The sequence below is a fragment of the Barbus barbus genome (genome assembly GCF_936440315.1).
Source record: "Barbus barbus genome assembly, chromosome: 14".
In the NCBI taxonomy this organism is placed as follows: Eukaryota; Metazoa; Chordata; class Actinopteri; order Cypriniformes; family Cyprinidae; genus Barbus; species Barbus barbus.
This window is the reverse complement of record NC_136742.1, coordinates 10,886,876-10,905,154: the sequence shown is the minus strand read 5'-3', so window position 1 is coordinate 10,905,154 and position 18,279 is coordinate 10,886,876. Positions and strand designations below refer to the sequence as shown.

At 42.1% G+C, this 18,279-nt stretch overlaps 1 protein-coding gene across 4 annotated transcripts in view; it reads right to left on the bottom strand.

The window, feature by feature from the left end:
• Positions 1–7: 7 nt before the first annotated feature.
• Positions 8–18,279, bottom strand: part of LOC306880200 (protein PRRC2C-like) — a 33,819-nt gene continuing 15,547 nt past the window's right edge. The window contains exons 11-34 of one of the 4 annotated variants that reach the window (XM_079433559.1): positions 17,581–18,163; positions 16,769–16,944; positions 16,394–16,637; positions 15,893–16,100; positions 13,369–15,774; positions 11,550–11,710; positions 11,142–11,296; positions 10,658–11,030; positions 10,403–10,488; positions 10,071–10,265; positions 9,508–9,759; positions 9,013–9,105; positions 8,836–8,937; positions 8,435–8,621; positions 8,162–8,340; positions 8,031–8,079; positions 7,195–7,316; positions 4,832–4,980; positions 4,504–4,738; positions 4,094–4,402; positions 3,327–3,430; positions 2,412–2,538; positions 2,096–2,314; positions 8–1,795 (exon numbers count right to left, since the gene is read on the bottom strand). In XM_079433559.1, coding sequence (XP_079289685.1) covers positions 1,544–1,795; positions 2,096–2,314; positions 2,412–2,538; positions 3,327–3,430; positions 4,094–4,402; positions 4,504–4,738; positions 4,832–4,980; positions 7,195–7,316; positions 8,031–8,079; positions 8,162–8,340; positions 8,435–8,621; positions 8,836–8,937; positions 9,013–9,105; positions 9,508–9,759; positions 10,071–10,265; positions 10,403–10,488; positions 10,658–11,030; positions 11,142–11,296; positions 11,550–11,710; positions 13,369–15,774; positions 15,893–16,100; positions 16,394–16,637; positions 16,769–16,944; positions 17,581–18,163 — 6,966 coding nt within the window. In that variant the 3' untranslated portion in view covers positions 8–1,543. Of the gene's footprint in view, positions 1,796–2,095; positions 2,315–2,411; positions 2,539–3,326; positions 3,431–4,093; positions 4,403–4,503; positions 4,739–4,831; positions 4,981–7,194; positions 7,317–7,564; positions 7,748–8,030; positions 8,080–8,136; positions 8,341–8,434; positions 8,622–8,835; positions 8,938–9,012; positions 9,106–9,507; positions 9,760–10,070; positions 10,266–10,402; positions 10,489–10,657; positions 11,031–11,141; positions 11,297–11,549; positions 11,711–13,368; positions 15,775–15,892; positions 16,101–16,393; positions 16,638–16,768; positions 16,945–17,580; positions 18,164–18,279 lie in introns of those variants that run through there. The other 3 variants (XM_079433560.1, XM_079433561.1, XM_079433562.1) reach the window with 3 other exon arrangements.

Here is an 18,279-nt window from a genome sequence, read left to right as displayed (position 1 = left end):
ACAGCTCATTTTTACAGCATATTATTTTATTAGTTTCTGTAACCAAACCAGGAGAATGTAAATAAGACCTTACATATTTTAATACAGCGATTTAACCCCTGTACAAGTAAAACAGAAAAAAAAAACAATTCCCTCTCCTCCCCTTCTGTTTGTAGTTTCTCATTCCTACTAAACAAGAAATGGGGGGGCCGTACTGAAACCCTTGTTCAACTGCAGGCCCCTTCTTTGCAATAGCAACCCAAGAGGAGTGGTTTGGAGAAAGACCTTATATACTCAGGCCTGTGGTCACCGTACAGAGTAGTCCAGAACGTGGTAATCTCTGTTCAAGACTTATCACTTTTGCCCCAAACCCCCCCACTGAGTCTGGCAGCCTCACACTTGCCGTTTCTCTTCTGAACTTGCAGCTACGCTCTTTAGCACTGAACCTAAATTGCTTGACCACTCACCCCAACCCAAACCCTTGAGGCCCCTCCTCTGCAGTGATTGGTCAAGAGTCAGAGCTGTTTAGCAGCGTGGTTGGGAGCAGTATGGAGAGGCTGGAAGGTGAAACACTGGAGTTAGAGAAGTGGGCTGGTCAACATCTGTACTCACTCACTGAAAAGGGGAGGGGCTTAAGCTTAGGACACAAACATAGGCCTGGTTTGGAGGAACAGTTTACAAAAAAAAGAAAATATTCCATCATAATTCTACTATCTGTTGACCAAGCTGAGCCGTCTTTGTCAAAATCATATATATTCATCTTAAAAGGATTCAGGTCTCTTGACGCCTAAACCTTTGGCTAAAGATTCAAAGGTATTTTGCGCACACGCAAACACACAATCTTCCATTCTTGAGACTGAGAAGGCAAGCGGGAAGGCTCACAGTGGAGACTGCAATCGATAAATTAATTGGGTACATCGGTAATCAACTCCTAATCTGCTGAAATAACATCCTATGTATTGTTAAGGCCAATACACATGGTTGAAATAAAAGGAAGTGTGATTGCAGATAATGTTGAGAGAGGTGTACACACATACACACGATAAAAGGTATGCGGGAGTGTGTGTAGACATTTTATTGTATCTTTATCGCTGTAACTGAAACGTTGCGAGAGAACATAAGGAGCAAAAACTAAAATTATGGGGGAAAACATCTTCAATCAAAAAAAGGAGACATTTACCTGCCTAAAATGAGTTTCTCTACATGAAGAAATGAGAAAGTAAATCATATTGCTATAAAAATGGCATTCTCAGCAGCAAGTGTAACTCGTGTTGATGTCTACCTTCATTGTTCACTGAGGATGTACAGTTCACACAATGGAGGGGCGCTTTCTCTGTAATGCCAACCACAGCGGAGGAGAGAATGGATGGACTCATAAAAGGATGAGGAAAATGGGCACAGTAAGTGTGAGAAATGCACAGCACCTCGTAAAATTAACATCCACCACTCTACTTCCCTATGCTTCTCTGCCGCTTTCAGGTGCTGTAGGACATGCCAACCCCCCCAATCCCCCCTCCCCTCGGCCTCTCAGTCCATCCATCGGTCTTGTCTGAAGCAGTAACGACTATTTGCTCTCTTCTGGTTTGATGGCCTGTGGTTTGATCGGACCCGTCCGGATGGGTTTGGTTGTTGCTAGAGGTGCAGGCTTGTCAGACTCTGCGTGGTCAGATGGCGCCACCTGGTGATTTGAAGTGATGTTGTCAGTGGGTTTGCCTGCTCCTTCTATACGGGTTGCCTTGCTTACTGGAGCCTTGAGCTGTTGTTGCTCAGAGAAGAACTTGTGGGTGGACTGTAACACCTCAGCTCTTTGTTTAGCCTGAGAGAGAAAGATGAACATTTAAAGCCAATATAGAAAATAACCTCACACATAACCTCTCAAGTAGAGCTTCTCAAAGGCCCTCTGATTGGATATGGATACTGGACTAATGACAAGCATTAGGATAAATGCATTAGGCTATTTTGATTAGTCAATAGTCATTTTACAGTTAGTACCATCATAAAATTACACTTGTAGATTTAAAATTCTACACGTCACATTTATTGTCCAACAACAAATAATTTAGCTTAACGTATATTTTAGAGTTATTGCGCTTTACTTTAATGTGATAACACTCACCTTCAAGTCCTGTTCTGCTTTCAGGGCAGCCTGTGTGCCACGTGGTGCCAATGAGGGACCAGAAGGAGGATGCTGGGGTCTGGGATGGGGCATCAGACCCCCACTCAAATTAGGGGACATAGGTGATGGACCCATTGGTGAACGTTGCATCCCTCCAGGAAAGGAGTTTGCATGGGGTGGACGCACCAATGGAGACACCATGTTAGCCTGAGACAACATCTGTTTGTGCGCAAGAGACAGGAAATGCTGTTAATGTTTAAGAAGTGTGATCAAATTAAGATTTCCAACAACTTGCTTTATGCCTGTAGTAACTGACCTGTGGGTTGAACTGTCCTGGGAAGTGCTGGGCAATGCGCATTCCTGCTGAGCCCGACTGGAACTGTTTGGGATACAGCATGCTGTTCATCTTGCTAGACTGACTACTGGGGCTTGTAGAGCTCACCCTGAGAACACAAACAAGGAAGCTTTCAGAAAACATACAAAATATGGCAGCAACAGATTAGGGATATGCATCCAGTGTGCATAAAGGCCATGACACACCAAGCCGACGGTTGTCTGTTGACCAATGTCGGGGCTGCCATTTCAGCATTTGTCACCTATTTTTATACATATATATACACCTATATTTCAATTTATTCCTGTGATGGTAAAGCTGAATTTTCAGCAGCCATTACTCTAGTCTTTAGGTGTCATGGTCTTTCAAAAAACTTGCTGCTAAACGTTTATCAGTTATTAGATTTCAAGTCTTAATGTTTACCAGTTTCTAAAAAAAGTTGTCTTTACTGTCACTTTTGATCAAATTTAATGCATCCTTGCTGAAATAATTTATTTTTTCCTAACACTACCATTCAAAAACTTTAAGGCATCAGTCTCCACAAAAATATTCAGCAGCAAAAAAAAAATATTATAAATATTGATAAAAAAAATTCTTGACCACCAATTCAGCATATTAGAATGATTTCTGAAATATGACAAAAAAAATAAAAATCATAATTCCAAACTTTGACCCGTGCATATTCACAGTCCTACCTAGAATACTACCTATGGAGAGCTATCCCCCTCATGTAAGCACAGAATGTATATGCTAGTTGCCAGCAGCCTTTGCTGTGCTTTCAAGCCCAACATTTTAGGCCCAGATGCAAACGCCGCAAGGCTTTTGTCACCACTAGGTCTTTGATGATGGTTTGGTGTGTCTGGGCCTTAATCTGGATGGCTTTGCATGCTCACACACCTATAAAGGCTAGAAGTGGGGGTAGTGCTTCTGGCGCTGACAGGTGGAGTTCCAGGCTTCACATCCATTCCACCACTGAAGAGCTTCAGATCCATCTCACACATCTACAACAGATAAAATGCATGCGTGTTTCTATATATCCCATGTATGATAAAATTGAATTCAAGAATATCTCAGAAAAAGATTATATTAGACTAGAACTGTGTTTTAATCATTTTCCTTAAATGTTAGTTTAATTTGACAAAAAAGGACACCACATTTAAGCCTAATAAATGTTAATGTAGGTTACACTTTACTTTAAGGTGTCCTTGTTACAGTAATTATATATTTAAGTACAGAGTAATATTAACTTCATGTACTTACCATAAAGTTAGGGTTAGTATTAGGGTTTGGCTATTTGGGGTTACTTGGACATAATGCATAATTCATTGTTATTATAATAGTAAGTACATGTAACAAGGACACCTTAAAATAAAGTATATATATTTGAAACTAAAACAGCAGATGTGCTGAGTGAAAATACAAATTAACTCTCTGACAGTAGGTGGCAAAATACAGAGGTTACTCTGTACACAAAGCAATGCTGTGATTATAAAGACTAATTTAATTACTAATTTATTATTAGGAGTGAACCTGTAGGTTTAGATTCAATAACGTGATTACTACCAGTAAATTAAACGAATTAAGTGAAATAAATTAGTAAAAAAAAAAAAAAGAAAAGAAAAAAGTAAAAACAATGATCAGTGTATGAGCAAGGGTGCACAAACCTTATTGGAAGGCTGCATCATACTGTGTGTATTCTGGCCAATAAGGCCACGATAGGGCGAATTGCTGGGGGGCTGGCGGTTGAGGCTGGGGGGTGGGGCTTGGGGAGGGGTCGGAGGTAAGGACTGAGGCAAAGCCAAGAGTGGCTGACCGCCACCAGAGCCGAAGTTGGACAAAGACAACTGTGAACCTGGCACAGGAACCGTCATCTGCTGTAGGGCAGAGTTGGGACTTTGCGTTGAGCTGTAGTAGCTGCTCTGCTGCTGTATTTGTCCGGAGTACAGGTTTGAGTGCTGACTCATGCCCTGACGCTGCAGATCATCACACAGAGAGAGAGAAAAACAAACTTTAGCAGGCTGAATAAGAGGGCAAAGAAATACTAGGCCACCATCTAGAGGAACTGAATTCTGACCTGCAGTAGATGTGTGTCTATAAGCTGTGATCCTCCCATGCCAGAGGGCTGATTCAGCTGGGGCTCAAACAGGATGGGGATGTGTTGGGTGTTTGAAGTCTGCTGGAAGGCCAGGTTGGACTGAGGCTTACCCAATTCTGGGGGCTGCACTCCAGGGTAACTGTGCAGTGGGGTCCCAGACAGCATCATGGGAGACGTCTGGGAGAGGCTGTTCTGCATGAATGCTTGCTGAGACCTGTGAAAGCACGAGAGTGCACAAATGCATTGAGATATTATGCATTACATAATTGTTGGATGCTATAGATTTCAGCAACTCTGTCTGGAATACCTGTAGGGCTGTATGGAGGAGCTGAAGAGGTCTTGAGGTTGAGACACCGTAGGTCCAGTGTTGAGGCTCAGCTGGGCCTGGTGCTGGTGCTGGTGCTGCCCTTGCAGAGGAGCGTAAATAGGGATGGGGATCTGTTGCACCGCTGTAGGCTACAGAGAGCAAAATCATAAAAGGGTGTCAACCAACCTCAATAACTTCAGTAAATGAGACCACTAATAACATTATTCATATCTCATGAAAGTCTGATCTTGCTGGTGGGGGACACTGCAGGGCTCGCAAAATCGCTAGCCCGACGTCCCGGGGCTATTGTGTTTTCCAGCCGGGGTACCAAAATGTATCACTGCCCTGCCTGACGGGCTACCTTAAATACAGGGCTCCCTGTATAGGGAGGAAATAATGTGCCTCGCTCACACAAAAATGAGTTGGGAAGCCATTTGATTGAATGCTGCCAATAAAACGGAAAGAATAGCAATGCTCGGGCAAACCGCTATAGAGCTGATGTCACGAAAGAGTTAGAACTGGTGAATGCGGTTTACAGGTTTCATAGAAAGAGAACGATGTGCACCAAATGAGTCGCTGTAGAAACCGAATACTTCAATGGTTGCGGTGGGCTCAACACGAGAGACAACGTAAACGCAATGACATGTGAAATAAAACGTCCTCATGTATGAAAGAAGAGCGGCTTGATTAAGTGCTGGAAATAACGGAGGATGGGCAAAGAATGGTAACAAAACTCTGAAACATGTACAGTCACACACAAGAGTATTGTACAAACTGTACTTCATAACGATGTTTAGACAACTATAGAATAATTAATATGTTCAAGTTTTTTTATATTTAACTTACAGATCTCAGCTTAAGTTTTGCTTCAGTTTGTATTCTATCAGTTTAAATAGTTTGTTTTGATAATATATTATGTTAGGGCTATATTATAAACCTGATAAATAATTGACCTTGTTTTTGAGTCTTTGACTTTGAGTCTCTTGCTCATCAAGGCTGTATTAATTTAAAAAATACAGAAAAAAACGGTGACAGTGAAATATTATTGCAATTTCTAATATTGGTTTCCTATTTTAATACCTATACTATAAAATAGCATTTATTGCTGTGATCAAAGCTGAATTTTCAGCATCATTACTCCAGTCTTCAGTCACATGATCCTTCAGAAATCATTCTAATATGCTGATTTATTATCAGTGTTGAAACTGTTGTGCTGCTTCATATTTATTTGGAACCTGTTACTTTTTTTCTTTGATTCTTTGATTAATAAAAGGTTTAAAAGAACAGCATTTATTCAAAATATAAATATTTTCTAACAATAGAAGTCTTTACTATCAATTTTATCCACTTAACACATCCTTGCTGAATAAAGTTTAACTTTCTTTAAACTTTTTTAAAGTATCTTTAAAAAATAAATAAATAAATCTCACCCCAAACTTTTGAATATAGTTCATATTGTAACAAAATCTCTATTTTGACTAAACACTGTTGTTAACTTTTTTTTTTTTTTTTTTTATAATCACAGGTCCCAAAAATACAGTATAAAAAAGCAGTACAAATGTTTCCAACATTGATTAAAAATCAGCATATTAAAATGACTAAAGGACTAAAGGATCATGTGACTGAAAATACTGCTTTGCTTCACAGGAATTAATTACATTTTAAAGTATATTAAAACAGAAAATATTTTTTAAATTGCAATAATATTTCACAATATTATTTTGTGAAATAATATTCAGTATTTATCAAATAGATACAGCCTTGATGAGCATAAGAAACTTCTTTAAAAAACTTTTGAACTGCAGTGTATTGTACAGTAAAAATGTTTTCTCAGGTAACCTAAAAATGTACATCATTTAGTTACATCAAGGGTCAAATCAAATATAACACATTAAAGTTAAAAGTTACACACTTTTTTGTGTGCGTGCTGTACAGGTCTGGTATAAAGAATGCTTTTGCTCAGGTGCCCGAAGTGTCCGCCCAATAGAGAAGGTTTGCTCAGCAAAAAAAAAAATTAGAGGGAGCATTGCTCCCAAGGGTCCTTAAATTAGATACAACTAAATTTAAGAGTTTTTAAGGCCTTATACCATTTAACGTATTTAAAACGGTCTAAGAAATATTTTTTCAAATAGCCTTAAATAGATTTTTAAGAATTCTGCAGATACCTTGTAAATATTAAAATAAAACTCTTTCCTTGATATTCGTTGATATTTGTGTAATGAAAATGTTTTAGATTGACATTTATGGTCTTTATTTTATTTAGGCTAGTTAAATTAATTTGAGCTACCAAAATCTCAAGAGTACCTGCCCGAAGGGCTAGCAGGGATTTAGAAATTTTGCGAGCCCTGCACTGAGTTTTATACCTGTGAGAGTCCAGGCTGAAAGCCTTGCTGCTGGGCTATAGAGGGAGGAGCCAAGCGAGGGTGGGGCGTACTGAACAAGTGGCTGGTGTCCATGTAGAAGGCCGGGATTTGGGCTGCAGAACCTATACAATTAAAAACAGTTGTTGATCGCTTAAATCAAAACTAACATGGAGATAGACTTAAGAAAGAAATGCCATGCAAATAAGAGTCCTACATGCACACAAAGTCTGAGCTCATAAAGTTTTAAAAACAGATTAATACTTTGCAACATTATACATCTCTTGTTCATCAATTTATTGCATTCTTATTGACAAACAAATTCTATAACTGCTTTCAGCATTGCTAAATGTTTGATCACCAAATCAGCACAGGGCTTGAATTTCGGTGCGGGATTGCACATAATCCTTACCAATTCCAGCAGTTTCCACGCTTGCAACGCGGGAAATTCCCGCAAATATTTCATTGTGAAAGACTAACCAGTGTTATTTTAAAGCTGAACAGATTATTCACTTTCTGTTGTATTTCTGTACCTGAATATTACTTTTATACCTACCTGAAAAACAAAGCACATTAATTTCAGTTGTATCTTGTTATTGTATTTATTTGTGCCAATGCTTGTCATTTATTTAAAATACATTTATTAAAATAAATTCAAGTTTAAAATCAAAGTAATTTAAGTCTCTTCCTCATAATATAAATATAAAAATCAACAACATTATAAATTGTAAAACAAATACACTGCGTGACCAAACATTTTTAGATTAGATGATTGCAATTAAAAACATCTTTAAAAAAAAAAAAACCCAACTCCCCCCTCAAATAAAAACATAAGTCACCTAAAAGGGGAAACCCCTTACTGACTCCAAACATCTGAACCGTAGTATACTGAAATAGATGAGCAGAAACAATATTCAAAATGCTGTGGACTATAAATAAATGTACCTGCTGCAGACTGGGATACAAACACCTGTGGGGTCTGTTGCTGCTGTTGTGGTAACAGAGAAGGCGCACAGCCCAGCTGGGAGAAGTTAGTGCTGGACATTCCTGAACTCTGCAGCTGCTGGGGCTTCACCTTACAGATGTTGGGAGGATCAGAAGCTGATGTGCTCTTCGTGCTGAGAGAGGACGTAGTGTAGGTTGCAGATCCTGTATAACAGAAGCAGACTATTAAAATTCGGCCAATGTCTTTTTTTTTTTTACTATCATTTATGGAGTGTGCTGGACAAGCACGAACTCTTACCGGATAGGGAGGTGCTGGGGGTGACTGAGGCCACAGGTATCTGAGGCACTGAAGCACTGGAGAAGGAACTGAAGGAGGCACTGCCTGCTCCTCCTCCACTGGTGATGGGGGAAGCAGAGGAGGTGACAGGAGAGCTCTTTTCCACAAGACTAGGAGAGTTCTCCCAAGCCTTGCGCGCAGATTCCATCTGCACGAAACAGTGAGGAGCAGTTTAAAAGATGCTTCTGGTAGCATTGGCATTCACATACTTGTGTAAAGTACATTTTGACTATTTATGGTGTGAAAACCCCCCCCACAGCATAACATTGTATGGTAATGCCTTTGCTTAGGAGGATCAGGATTTGTACATAAAACATTACATTTCTGATTTTCAAATGAATCATCTAGTTGGTGCGCCTTACTTTAAGTGTGAGGTCAACAGTAGCAGGAGAGACTGTGGCAAGGCTGGAGCTCTGCTGCAGGGCTTCTCGTCGCTGAATAGGCAACGGGTGTGGGAGCGCCACCTGAATCAACAACCAAAAAAGTGATCAGAACACACACAAACCCTACACACACACACATATAGATGAAGCACTCACAGGTGTCACAAGGCTCTCCTCCATCTTGGTCCCTGCAGTGGGGACATTGTCTGCTAACGAGGAAGATGGGATCGTGTAGTCAGTCACTGATTCCTGCAAAATAAACAGACACTTGTAAGAAAATAACTACAACTAAATTGTTTTTAAATAGTCTCTTATGCTCAACAAGGCTGCATTTATTTGATAATTAGAGTAAAAACAGTAATATTGTGAAATATGGTAATAAACCGTTTACAAAATGTAATTTAAAATGAGACAACTTTGGTGCCATACTGTGTTGGGTTTGTAGGTGGTGTTTTTTTTAATTATCTCTGTGCAGCACTTTGGTCCATTCTTTTTAAATTAATTTTGTTAAATAAATATTAAATAAATGTTGAGTTGAGAATAAGACAAAGACCAAAAGTAAATCTAGAAAACTTATTTTAAAATAATACACGGACACAAAACCTTTGAACAATAGTGTGTTAATCACAATTGAAGGATATTAAATTGCACCTTAGAGCTGCTGGAGTATTCTGCTGATGGAGCAGTGATCATGCCCTCAATGTCTCCACCCAGCTCAGGAACTTTGTCTTTAGTGGGTGAGCTGGAGTCTCTGTCTCGGCTGCCTCTAGTTCCATTTTTATCCAGGCCCTCTCCATCGGACTGACGCACATCTTTGGCAGCCTTACGGTTCTTGAGCGAACGCTCTTTACCGATAGGACCAGGTTTATATTCCTTGTGCTCTGGAGGGGGGATGTCAGGTAACTGTGGAGGAAAATTGGAGTTTTAAACAATGTACATTATAGACCTATATAGAGATGTCTGTAAAGTCTGGGACCACTAGTAAAAATGATTCTATTTTGTGTATCAGCATATCAATTTAAAAATTAACATTTCAGAATTTTGCTTTAATAACAACAGCAAATTTAACAGCCCAATTCTCATTATCCAAACCACAGTAAAATCAAGTTCTGTGACACATCTTGCTAAATATTCTGTATGATTTGGAAATATGCTATATTATGTGATGTAATTGCTATTGAATGTTGGTCTTTTGAGATAAAAGCAGGGACTACCTTCTGAGGTTTGACAGGTCCAGAACGAGGCTGTTTTTGTCTTTGCTCTTTGGGTTCGGGTAGTTTATTATCAGAGATTTTCTCTAGCAGGGCGGGCACTCCGTCACTGTCAGTGCTGCCTGCTGAAGAAGGGGCACCAAACTGGATACTGTCTATGCCCAGCTCAACCCCACCTTCTGTTCCCGCTTTCACACCCTAAAACCCACACACCCACAAAAACATCAGCAATTAAAGTTCAGAATATTCAAAATGGTGTTGGTCAGCCAGTTGACACAATAGCATGTTAGAAAACAGCCTTGTTTTAATTCTTAATTCAAATATCCTCCTCTAACCTCGGGGGTAACGGTCCCAGTAAATGAAGTGAGGGGTTTGTTCCAGGCACTGACCGAGGGAGGTTGGGGAGGGCTGATAGGTCCAACTATAATAGCAAGACAAATAGGACAACCATCAGATGCAGAACTGCCACTATGTTGTTAAAATAATCAAAGAACAAATATATATCAAGAACAATTTCACTGGCCTTTTCTTTATTCATGTTTACAAGTTTCTTGAACTAAAAATATAAGTAAACATGGTGAGGAACTTACGTTTCTTGACATCAGAGAGAACAGCGGAGCCAGCCACCTTGTTCTCCCACAGTTCCGTACCCAGGGTGTTGTGTGCCTGAGTCTTGGCAGGGAAGTCTACAGGTGCGGTGGCCAGAGGTGCCACAGTGCCCTCAAGAGGCTGGGGTGAGCTAGTGCTCTGGTTGGAGGCAGGCAGGTTGTGCTGCGACACAGAGATAGCTGGCTGCAGTTGCGGCTGCTGAGGGACAGACTGGGTCTGTGGAGCTGGAGCTGATGGTTGCTGCTGTCCTGCTGCCAATCCTTGCTGCTGTTGCTGCTTTTTGGCAAACCGCGGAGGGAGTTTAGAACCACCACCTCCCCTGCCCTTCTCTCCAGAGCCCTTTTTACTCCAATTCTGTACAGCATAAGGACAGAAGACATCAGATGAGATATTGGTTTGTGTACCAACTGCCATGATGCAATGCGTGCAATACATTGCACTAAAGCCATTCCCTCCTTTCCTCACCTGTGTCGTCTGTTCTTCTTTCTTCCTTCTTTCCTCATCCTGCAAACGTTTCTGCTGTTTCCGCGAAACTACCTCTGTGAACCCATCATCGTTCATGTTAGACTGAGGGTCCTCCAGTGTTGTGACCTCTGGGTGGTCATCAATGATCACTACACCTGGAAAAGGGTGGAAATAGGACAAACAAGTGTCAAACTATTTTATTTAGCTTACCAATAGCAAGACTTTATTAAATAATAGTAGTATAATAATATTGAAGCACCAATTACAAGTAATTTAAAAGCTAGCCAAAATGTTACTAAATATTCATTAAAAAGTTACTAAAAATAGTTTAACTTTTTAGTCTGTTAAAAATTGTCACTACAAAGTATACCAAAAATTTCAATATAGACAAAAGTCTTGAACACTAACTGGCATAATTGTTGAGATCGAACTGAGACAAAGCATTTTCTTTCTCTTTGGGTTTTTTGACAGCTTGCTTTGCTTCCTCTTTCCGGCGACTGGGCCCTGGCTCTTTCCCAGCTTTCTGACCTGTACTGGCCTGAGCGGTCTCTGCATTTTGAGCAGCAGCACTGCGGGAAACAGAGAAAATATTAGCTCAGTAATAAATTAGAATCTGAGGTTTGTTGGAGGAAAAAAACAGCGAGATAAATATTGTCAGTGTGAGAGACGGTCTAAAAATACATGTCTATTTGGAGGGCTGTCAAGACAAATTCTCAGCTTTGTAGGTGAGAATTGCCTGTATCAAAAAAAAAAAAAAAAAAAAAAAAAGGTCTCAATGTCCTAAGGCTCCATTATAAATAAATAGCTGAATAATAGAAGTGATCGCCATGAAATTAAGTTTCGAAAAGCATAAAAGAGCACTGCTAACAACTGCGGACAGCTAAGAGGCTGTTTAGTTCTTTGCATGTTGCTATGCATTTGTTAGGGTGTTTTGGTTTCTCTGTGGCCCAAGTCAAAGGGCCCACCCTCATTCTGGTCTCTAGCTATAGCTTGGGTTACCCTCAAATGGAAGTGTTTTGTTTAAAATAGAAGAATTCTTGCCCATTTTTACCAGGCATAAATTACTCATTTACTTAATCTTAAATTGGCGTTGTACAAGTTTTGTACTGAAATTTGATTCGAGGAGGAACAATTTGTCCAATCACACTCCTGGAGGGCCTACTCGCCCCAGGATACCTATCTAGATGTTTTAAATCTTGATTAGCTGGTTTAGGAGTTTAATTAAGAATCTAAAATTTTATAAATAAATGTGGTTATTAGTTCCTGTTTTTTTCAGCTATGCCTTCTTTCTAAAATTAAATGGTTTCTTTCTGTGAAAACTTTAGAGATTGCCATGCATGCGCTCATTACAACTTCTTTTCTGCAACTCTCTCTATCTCGGCATTTCTAAATCTTCCATCGCTCATCTCCAATTAGTTCAAACGCTGCTGCTGCTAAATTCCTCAAAGGACAACGTAAATTTGATTCTCTTACTCCTATTCTGAAATCGTTACATTGGTTACCTGTGCATTTTAGAACTGAGTTCAAAATTCTTCTCTATGTTTTTAAGTCTATAAATAATCTGGCACCGAGCTATTTATCTGACCAACTTTATCTTTACAATCCTACTCGAAGTCTGAGGCCTGGTGATCAAAGACTTCTCTTTGTCCCCAGATCTCGGTTAAAGCATAGAGGGGATAGAGCCTTTGCGGTTTCTGGCCCTAGGTTGTGGAACAGCCTTCCAGCCTATATCTGATCGGCAGAGTCTTTAACAGCTTTTAAATCATCTCTTAAATCCTATCTTTTTTCTTTGGCTTTTAATTCACTGTGATGTTTTAATTCCTATGAATCTGTGGGCTATCTTGTGTTTTATGTCTTTGTTTGTGCAGCACTTTGGTCAGCTGTGCTTGCTGTTTTTAAATGTGCTATATAAATAAAACAAACTTGAAACTTGAATCTACACTAAAGTCTACAGGACATTGGCCCTCCAGGAGCAGGACTGGGCACTCTTGTGGTATAAGCAAAGTGAGCAGGACTGGGCACTCTTGTGGTATAAGCAAAGTGATGCCTGCCTTATACCCGCCTTAAGCCTAAAACTTTCTTGCGTTCCTGAAGACCTTGATTAACTGGATCAGGTGTGTTTAATTAGGGTTGGAGCTAAACTCTGCAGGACAGTGGCCCTCCATGAGCTGAATTTAACAGTCCTACTTTAAACCTGCTTCCTGGGACAACACTGTTCAAGACTCACCCCCTCCGTCCCGATTTGGCTCCAGATCCTCCCCTTCTCTCGCTCTTGCCTCCAGGGTACCCTCGACCCGTTTTGGGTCCACTATTTCCTCTTCGGTTCTGTCGATCCACAGGCCGCTGGCTAGAGAAGCTCCTCTTGGCTGCCGAGGCCATCTCCCGTTTTGGGATTGCCACACTTTCGGTGGGGGATTTGTTCTGTCCCCCAGAGATCTGTATGGGCACAGAGGAGGAAGTAGTAGGGATGGCGTTCACGGCTGCTTCAAGCTGCTTTTTGTCCTCTCTCTCTCTCCTTTCATTGAAGTCACTACTCTCAGAGGCTGTCTCCCACTCCTCATTGGCTTGGTCAGAAGAGTTCTGATTGGACAAGTCAGGTGATTTGCTGCCGGCAGCAACTACAGTGGTGGCTCCCATTTCAGGAACAACCGTCTCTGTGACAGAAAGTTCAGGGGGAGTCACATCAGGAGTGAGAGAAGGTGCTGTACTGGTATCAGCCACTCCCTCTGGCAAAGTGACCAGCGTTCCAGGAGCTTTAGACAACGTTGGGGAGACCGATGTAGGTACTGGCACACCAGGAGTAGCTTCCCCAGGAAACACTGCTGCCTCACGTTCTTTAAGCCTCCGAAATCGTGGGGGTTTGTCCTGTCTGGGAGGACGGGCTGCCCTTGGTCTACGGGGCCTCTCCCGTATGCTTTGTCCACCCTCTCCAATTTTCTTGTTGTCATATTTGGTGTGCCGTCTTTCAGAGGGGGTGCTATCAATGCGCGAGGTCTCTGCTTCCTCTGGCCGAAAGGTCTCCATGGGCTTTGAGGGCCACTGTGAGGACTCTTTAACAGGGGCTCGACGGAAAGGAGCAGATCTGTGGCCGCCTCGTTCCCTGCCACCACCTCGCCTGCTGTGCAAGCCTCCCTTGCCTCGGCGTGTGGCCTCACCCTTTAAAAGAAAACCCGGTTTAGGTCGCCCATCCTCATCTCGAGGCCCAGGTTTTTCAGAAAGATTTCCGGTTGAAAATCCAGAGGCAGGTTTAGAGGAGCGTGATTCCGGCAGCTCACGACGGAGCGGTCTGCTTGGTTTGGAGCTGGGCTCGCGATCTGATGCTCCAGTGTCACTGGCAGATTCTCTGCCTTCACTTTCAGAATCTGTGTCCGAGCCTCGTCTGCGTCTGCGCTTAGGCAAGACTTCAAAATCTGAGCTCTCACTACGGGTTTCACTCTCCTCTCTGCAGCGGAAACTAGCTGTCCCTGTGGCACTTAATGGCAAGTCCGAGCGTGACCGTGGCTCTCTGTAAGGGTAGTCACCTCGACCTCGACCACGGCTACCTCTGCCCCTCCCACCATAGCTGCCTCTGTAACTCCGGCCACGGGAATAGTACTCTCCCCGACCACGGCCTTTAAAATCAGAAGGCCAGTCCTTCTCTCGTTCTACATCTCTGTCCCTCTCTCGGTCTCGTTCTCGGTCTCGCTCTCGCTCCCTCTCGTCTCTGCGGTAAGCTCTGGGAGGGAGGTTGGATTCTTTGCGAGATGGTAGTTTGGGTTCACAAAGCTTGTCTGGTTTATCTTCAGCAACAGTTGTGGCTGTAGGACATATAGTTGCCTGCAGATCTCTGGACTTCGTTCCACCAGTTGATACTCCCACTTCAGGTTCTAACACTACTTTCTTCCCATCACCAGAGGGCTTCGGTCCATCAGATGCTTCAACAGCAGCTGAAGCAGCACCTTTGGGAGCAGCTCCCTCTTTTTTGGATCGCTCCCCTCGTCCATGCTGCTCTTCTTTCTCTCTTCTCTGTTCCCTCTCTTCCTTCATGTCTCGCAGCACAGGTTTCTTAATAGGTCCAGATCTCCTCACAGGCCTCTCCCCTCCGGGACCCTCTCTCCTTCCAGATCCAGATCCACGGGATCCCCATCGCATCTCTGACTTCTGCTTGCTGGGTGCAGGTAAAGTAAGCTTGTCGGTTTTGTGCATACCATCATTAACCACAGGAGGCGTGGAACGGCTGTTGATTACAGACCCTTGTCCAAATGGCTCCTTTCTGGACTTGTCCTCTGGTCTTTCCACAGTATCAGGGAAGTCCAGGGTTTTCTGTGCTATGGTAAGTCCTTCAAATCTGGGCTCTTCCAGTTTCAAAGAGTGACTGGAGCCTTGAGAGACACTCCGTTTCAACACCGCCTGTCCAATGGCTTCAACCTCATCTGCACCAGAGAGGTTAGCCTCCTCAGGTTCAAAAGAAGGAATGACTGGTGCTCTGTCAGTCTGTAGGAGACGTGGAACCTCTTCCGAAACATGACTAAAAGCAGACAAGGTTTCAGAAGAATCCCTGAAGAAGTCGCTCTTGCCCCTGGGCTCTAGTGAGCCTTGGTCCTGAGGGTAGACACCTGATAGACCTCTATCCAGCTCCAGACCAGCATCCAATCTATTTTAAGAGAAAAAGGTAAAAGAAAGGGTCTTAATACTTGATTAACAATTTATTTCTAACTGTTGGGAAATAACTCTGTTTTTGTTCTAAAACCTCTATAACAGAGCAGTCTCACCTTGTCTCCTTGCCATCTTCACGCCCTTTTACGGTTGCAGAAGAGGGCAGGGGCTCTGTTGAGGGATATGGGTCAGAACCCCAGACCATTCGAGGCTCATTGGGAACTCGGTGTTCTCTGATTGGTCGGGTCAGATGATCAAAAGTGTCTGATCCAGAGCTGTTGTCTGTGGGCTCTCGTCGTACCAGTTGCTTAGGAGGCATTCTCCCTGATGTTGACATACAAAACAATTATGACTTATAACAGACTACACATATAGAACTCTAAAAAATAATAATAATATGAGGAAATGATTAAATTATCAGATGTAATGTTTTGGTATAATGTCTAATGACTAGAGATGCATTTAAAAAAAATATGGGCTAAACTGAGGAGGTGAAACAGCATTACATTAAAACAACATTGAGTGAAAATGTGTTACTGCATCTGGTAAATGTTACAGTGCTTTGTTTTGTTACCAAGTTACTAGGAAGGAAAACAATTTTAGTTTACAAGACACACCAGGGTGCATAGGAGGCATGTCTATTGGTGGCCGCCCAGACATCATACGGGGATCCATGTAAGATTGCATCATTAGCCAGCGTGGGTCAAAGCCCATTGAGGCAAGGTGTTGGTGGTGGGGGCCGAGAGGTTGGTATAAGGATCTGTGCTGAGGGGGAACTGAACCCCCTGAAGGAGAGACCGGACTCCCTCCACCCTGCTGCTGCTGTTGTTGCTGCTGCCACTGTTGTTGTTTAAGCTGTTCCTGGAGAATTTAAGAGAATAAAAGTTACATTAGAGTGAAGCAGAAATTACTACAAATAATACTAGTTCTCATTTTCATCATTCAGGTTCAAACTAACATTGATTCTTAAAGCCAGGACAATGTGTGAGCACCTGTTGTCTAAGGAACCTTGGTGGTAAAGACTTCTGGAACTGTTTTGAGTATCCAGAGGTGACAGAAGGGCGAACAGCAGTCCCAGTGTCTCCCTCATTTTCCAGTTGAGATGGAAGAGGTGCATCTTCACTAACAGAATGATCAAGTCTGGATAAAGACAACTGAGGCTCTTCAACTGAAAGGGATAAAAAAAAAATAATAATAAAAAAAGTGTATTTTAAATATAAAACCAGCACACTGCATTAGAAAAAACAACAACAACAGAGTGACAGGGAATCAACTAGGACCATGGCATTGCTAGTGCCATGCTCTTTGGTTTGAGCTACACTACAGGAAAAGTCCATCCAATTATTCAATATATGCATCAAACCAGGTGAGCTTAATTTAGGTTCTTGTCGTACTTGCTTTGGTTGGTCAGAACCAGAGTTTTAACACCCTACCACAACAGTGCTATTTTCACTTTGTACTTTAGGCTCTGAATTAAGGTAAGTTTAAAGTCATTAACATGGGCATAAGCTCCAGCAGAACTATATGATTCTTTAGATTTACAACCAAAATGTCACCTGAAAGGCATTAGCATTTATATGCAAAGAATAGAAGCTGAAAACATTTTTGGAGACAAACCTTTGCGAAAATGTAACAAGACGGGAGCATACAAAAATGCAAATAAATCTCATTTAAGATGCTCTGCTTTCAGATTAACAGTAAACTGTACCAGAAAATCAAATCAGCTGCACCCCAAACTACTTTTTAGTGCACTTTTTGAATTTTAATACCTTTATGATTTTTTTCCCCATCCATTTACATTTACCTCTGGGCTCCTCAGCACTGAAGTAGTCTCTCATTGGTTGTCTCTCCACCTGTCTATGCACCTCCTCCGTTACAGCAGTATCAACCTTGCTTTGGGGTTCTGGGGCAGTCCTATGGACAGGAGGGCTAGGTTGTCGGGTAACAAATTGTGGCACCTCCTCCACAGTGGGCTCTGTCCTTTCATGGGTTGGCATGGGAGGGCAGGGCTGCTGTGCTGGGGAAGGTGGTGGTTGAGGCTGAGGGGGTGGAGTCTCAGCAGGTAGTTTAGGCACAGTTTCAGTTACTTCCTGGTGATCACCATGAGCTTGCGCAATTGGTTTAGTAGTTTCTGTAGTTGAAGGTCGTCGTTTCTCCTCCAGCTGTTTGAGTTTCTCTTTGCATGCAGCAAGTCTCTGTTCTTCCATGCGGCGTTCCTCCTCCTCACGCCGTCTACGAGCGCGTTCTACTGCTTCTGAGAGCTCTGACTGCTTCTTCCGTTTCTGACGCCATGCTTCTGTTTCCTCCTCACCAGCAGGGGGAGCTGTTGTGGGTAACTTTGTAACACGGGGACCACCACTTCCCACAGAACGTCCAACAGTTTGGCCCTATACACAAAAACACGAAGCAAAAATATGATTAAAAAAAAAAAAAGTCAAATCAGTGACAGGAAAATTGACCCTTTGCAAAAACCCACCCTCCTTAGGTTACTGTTGCTATCTCT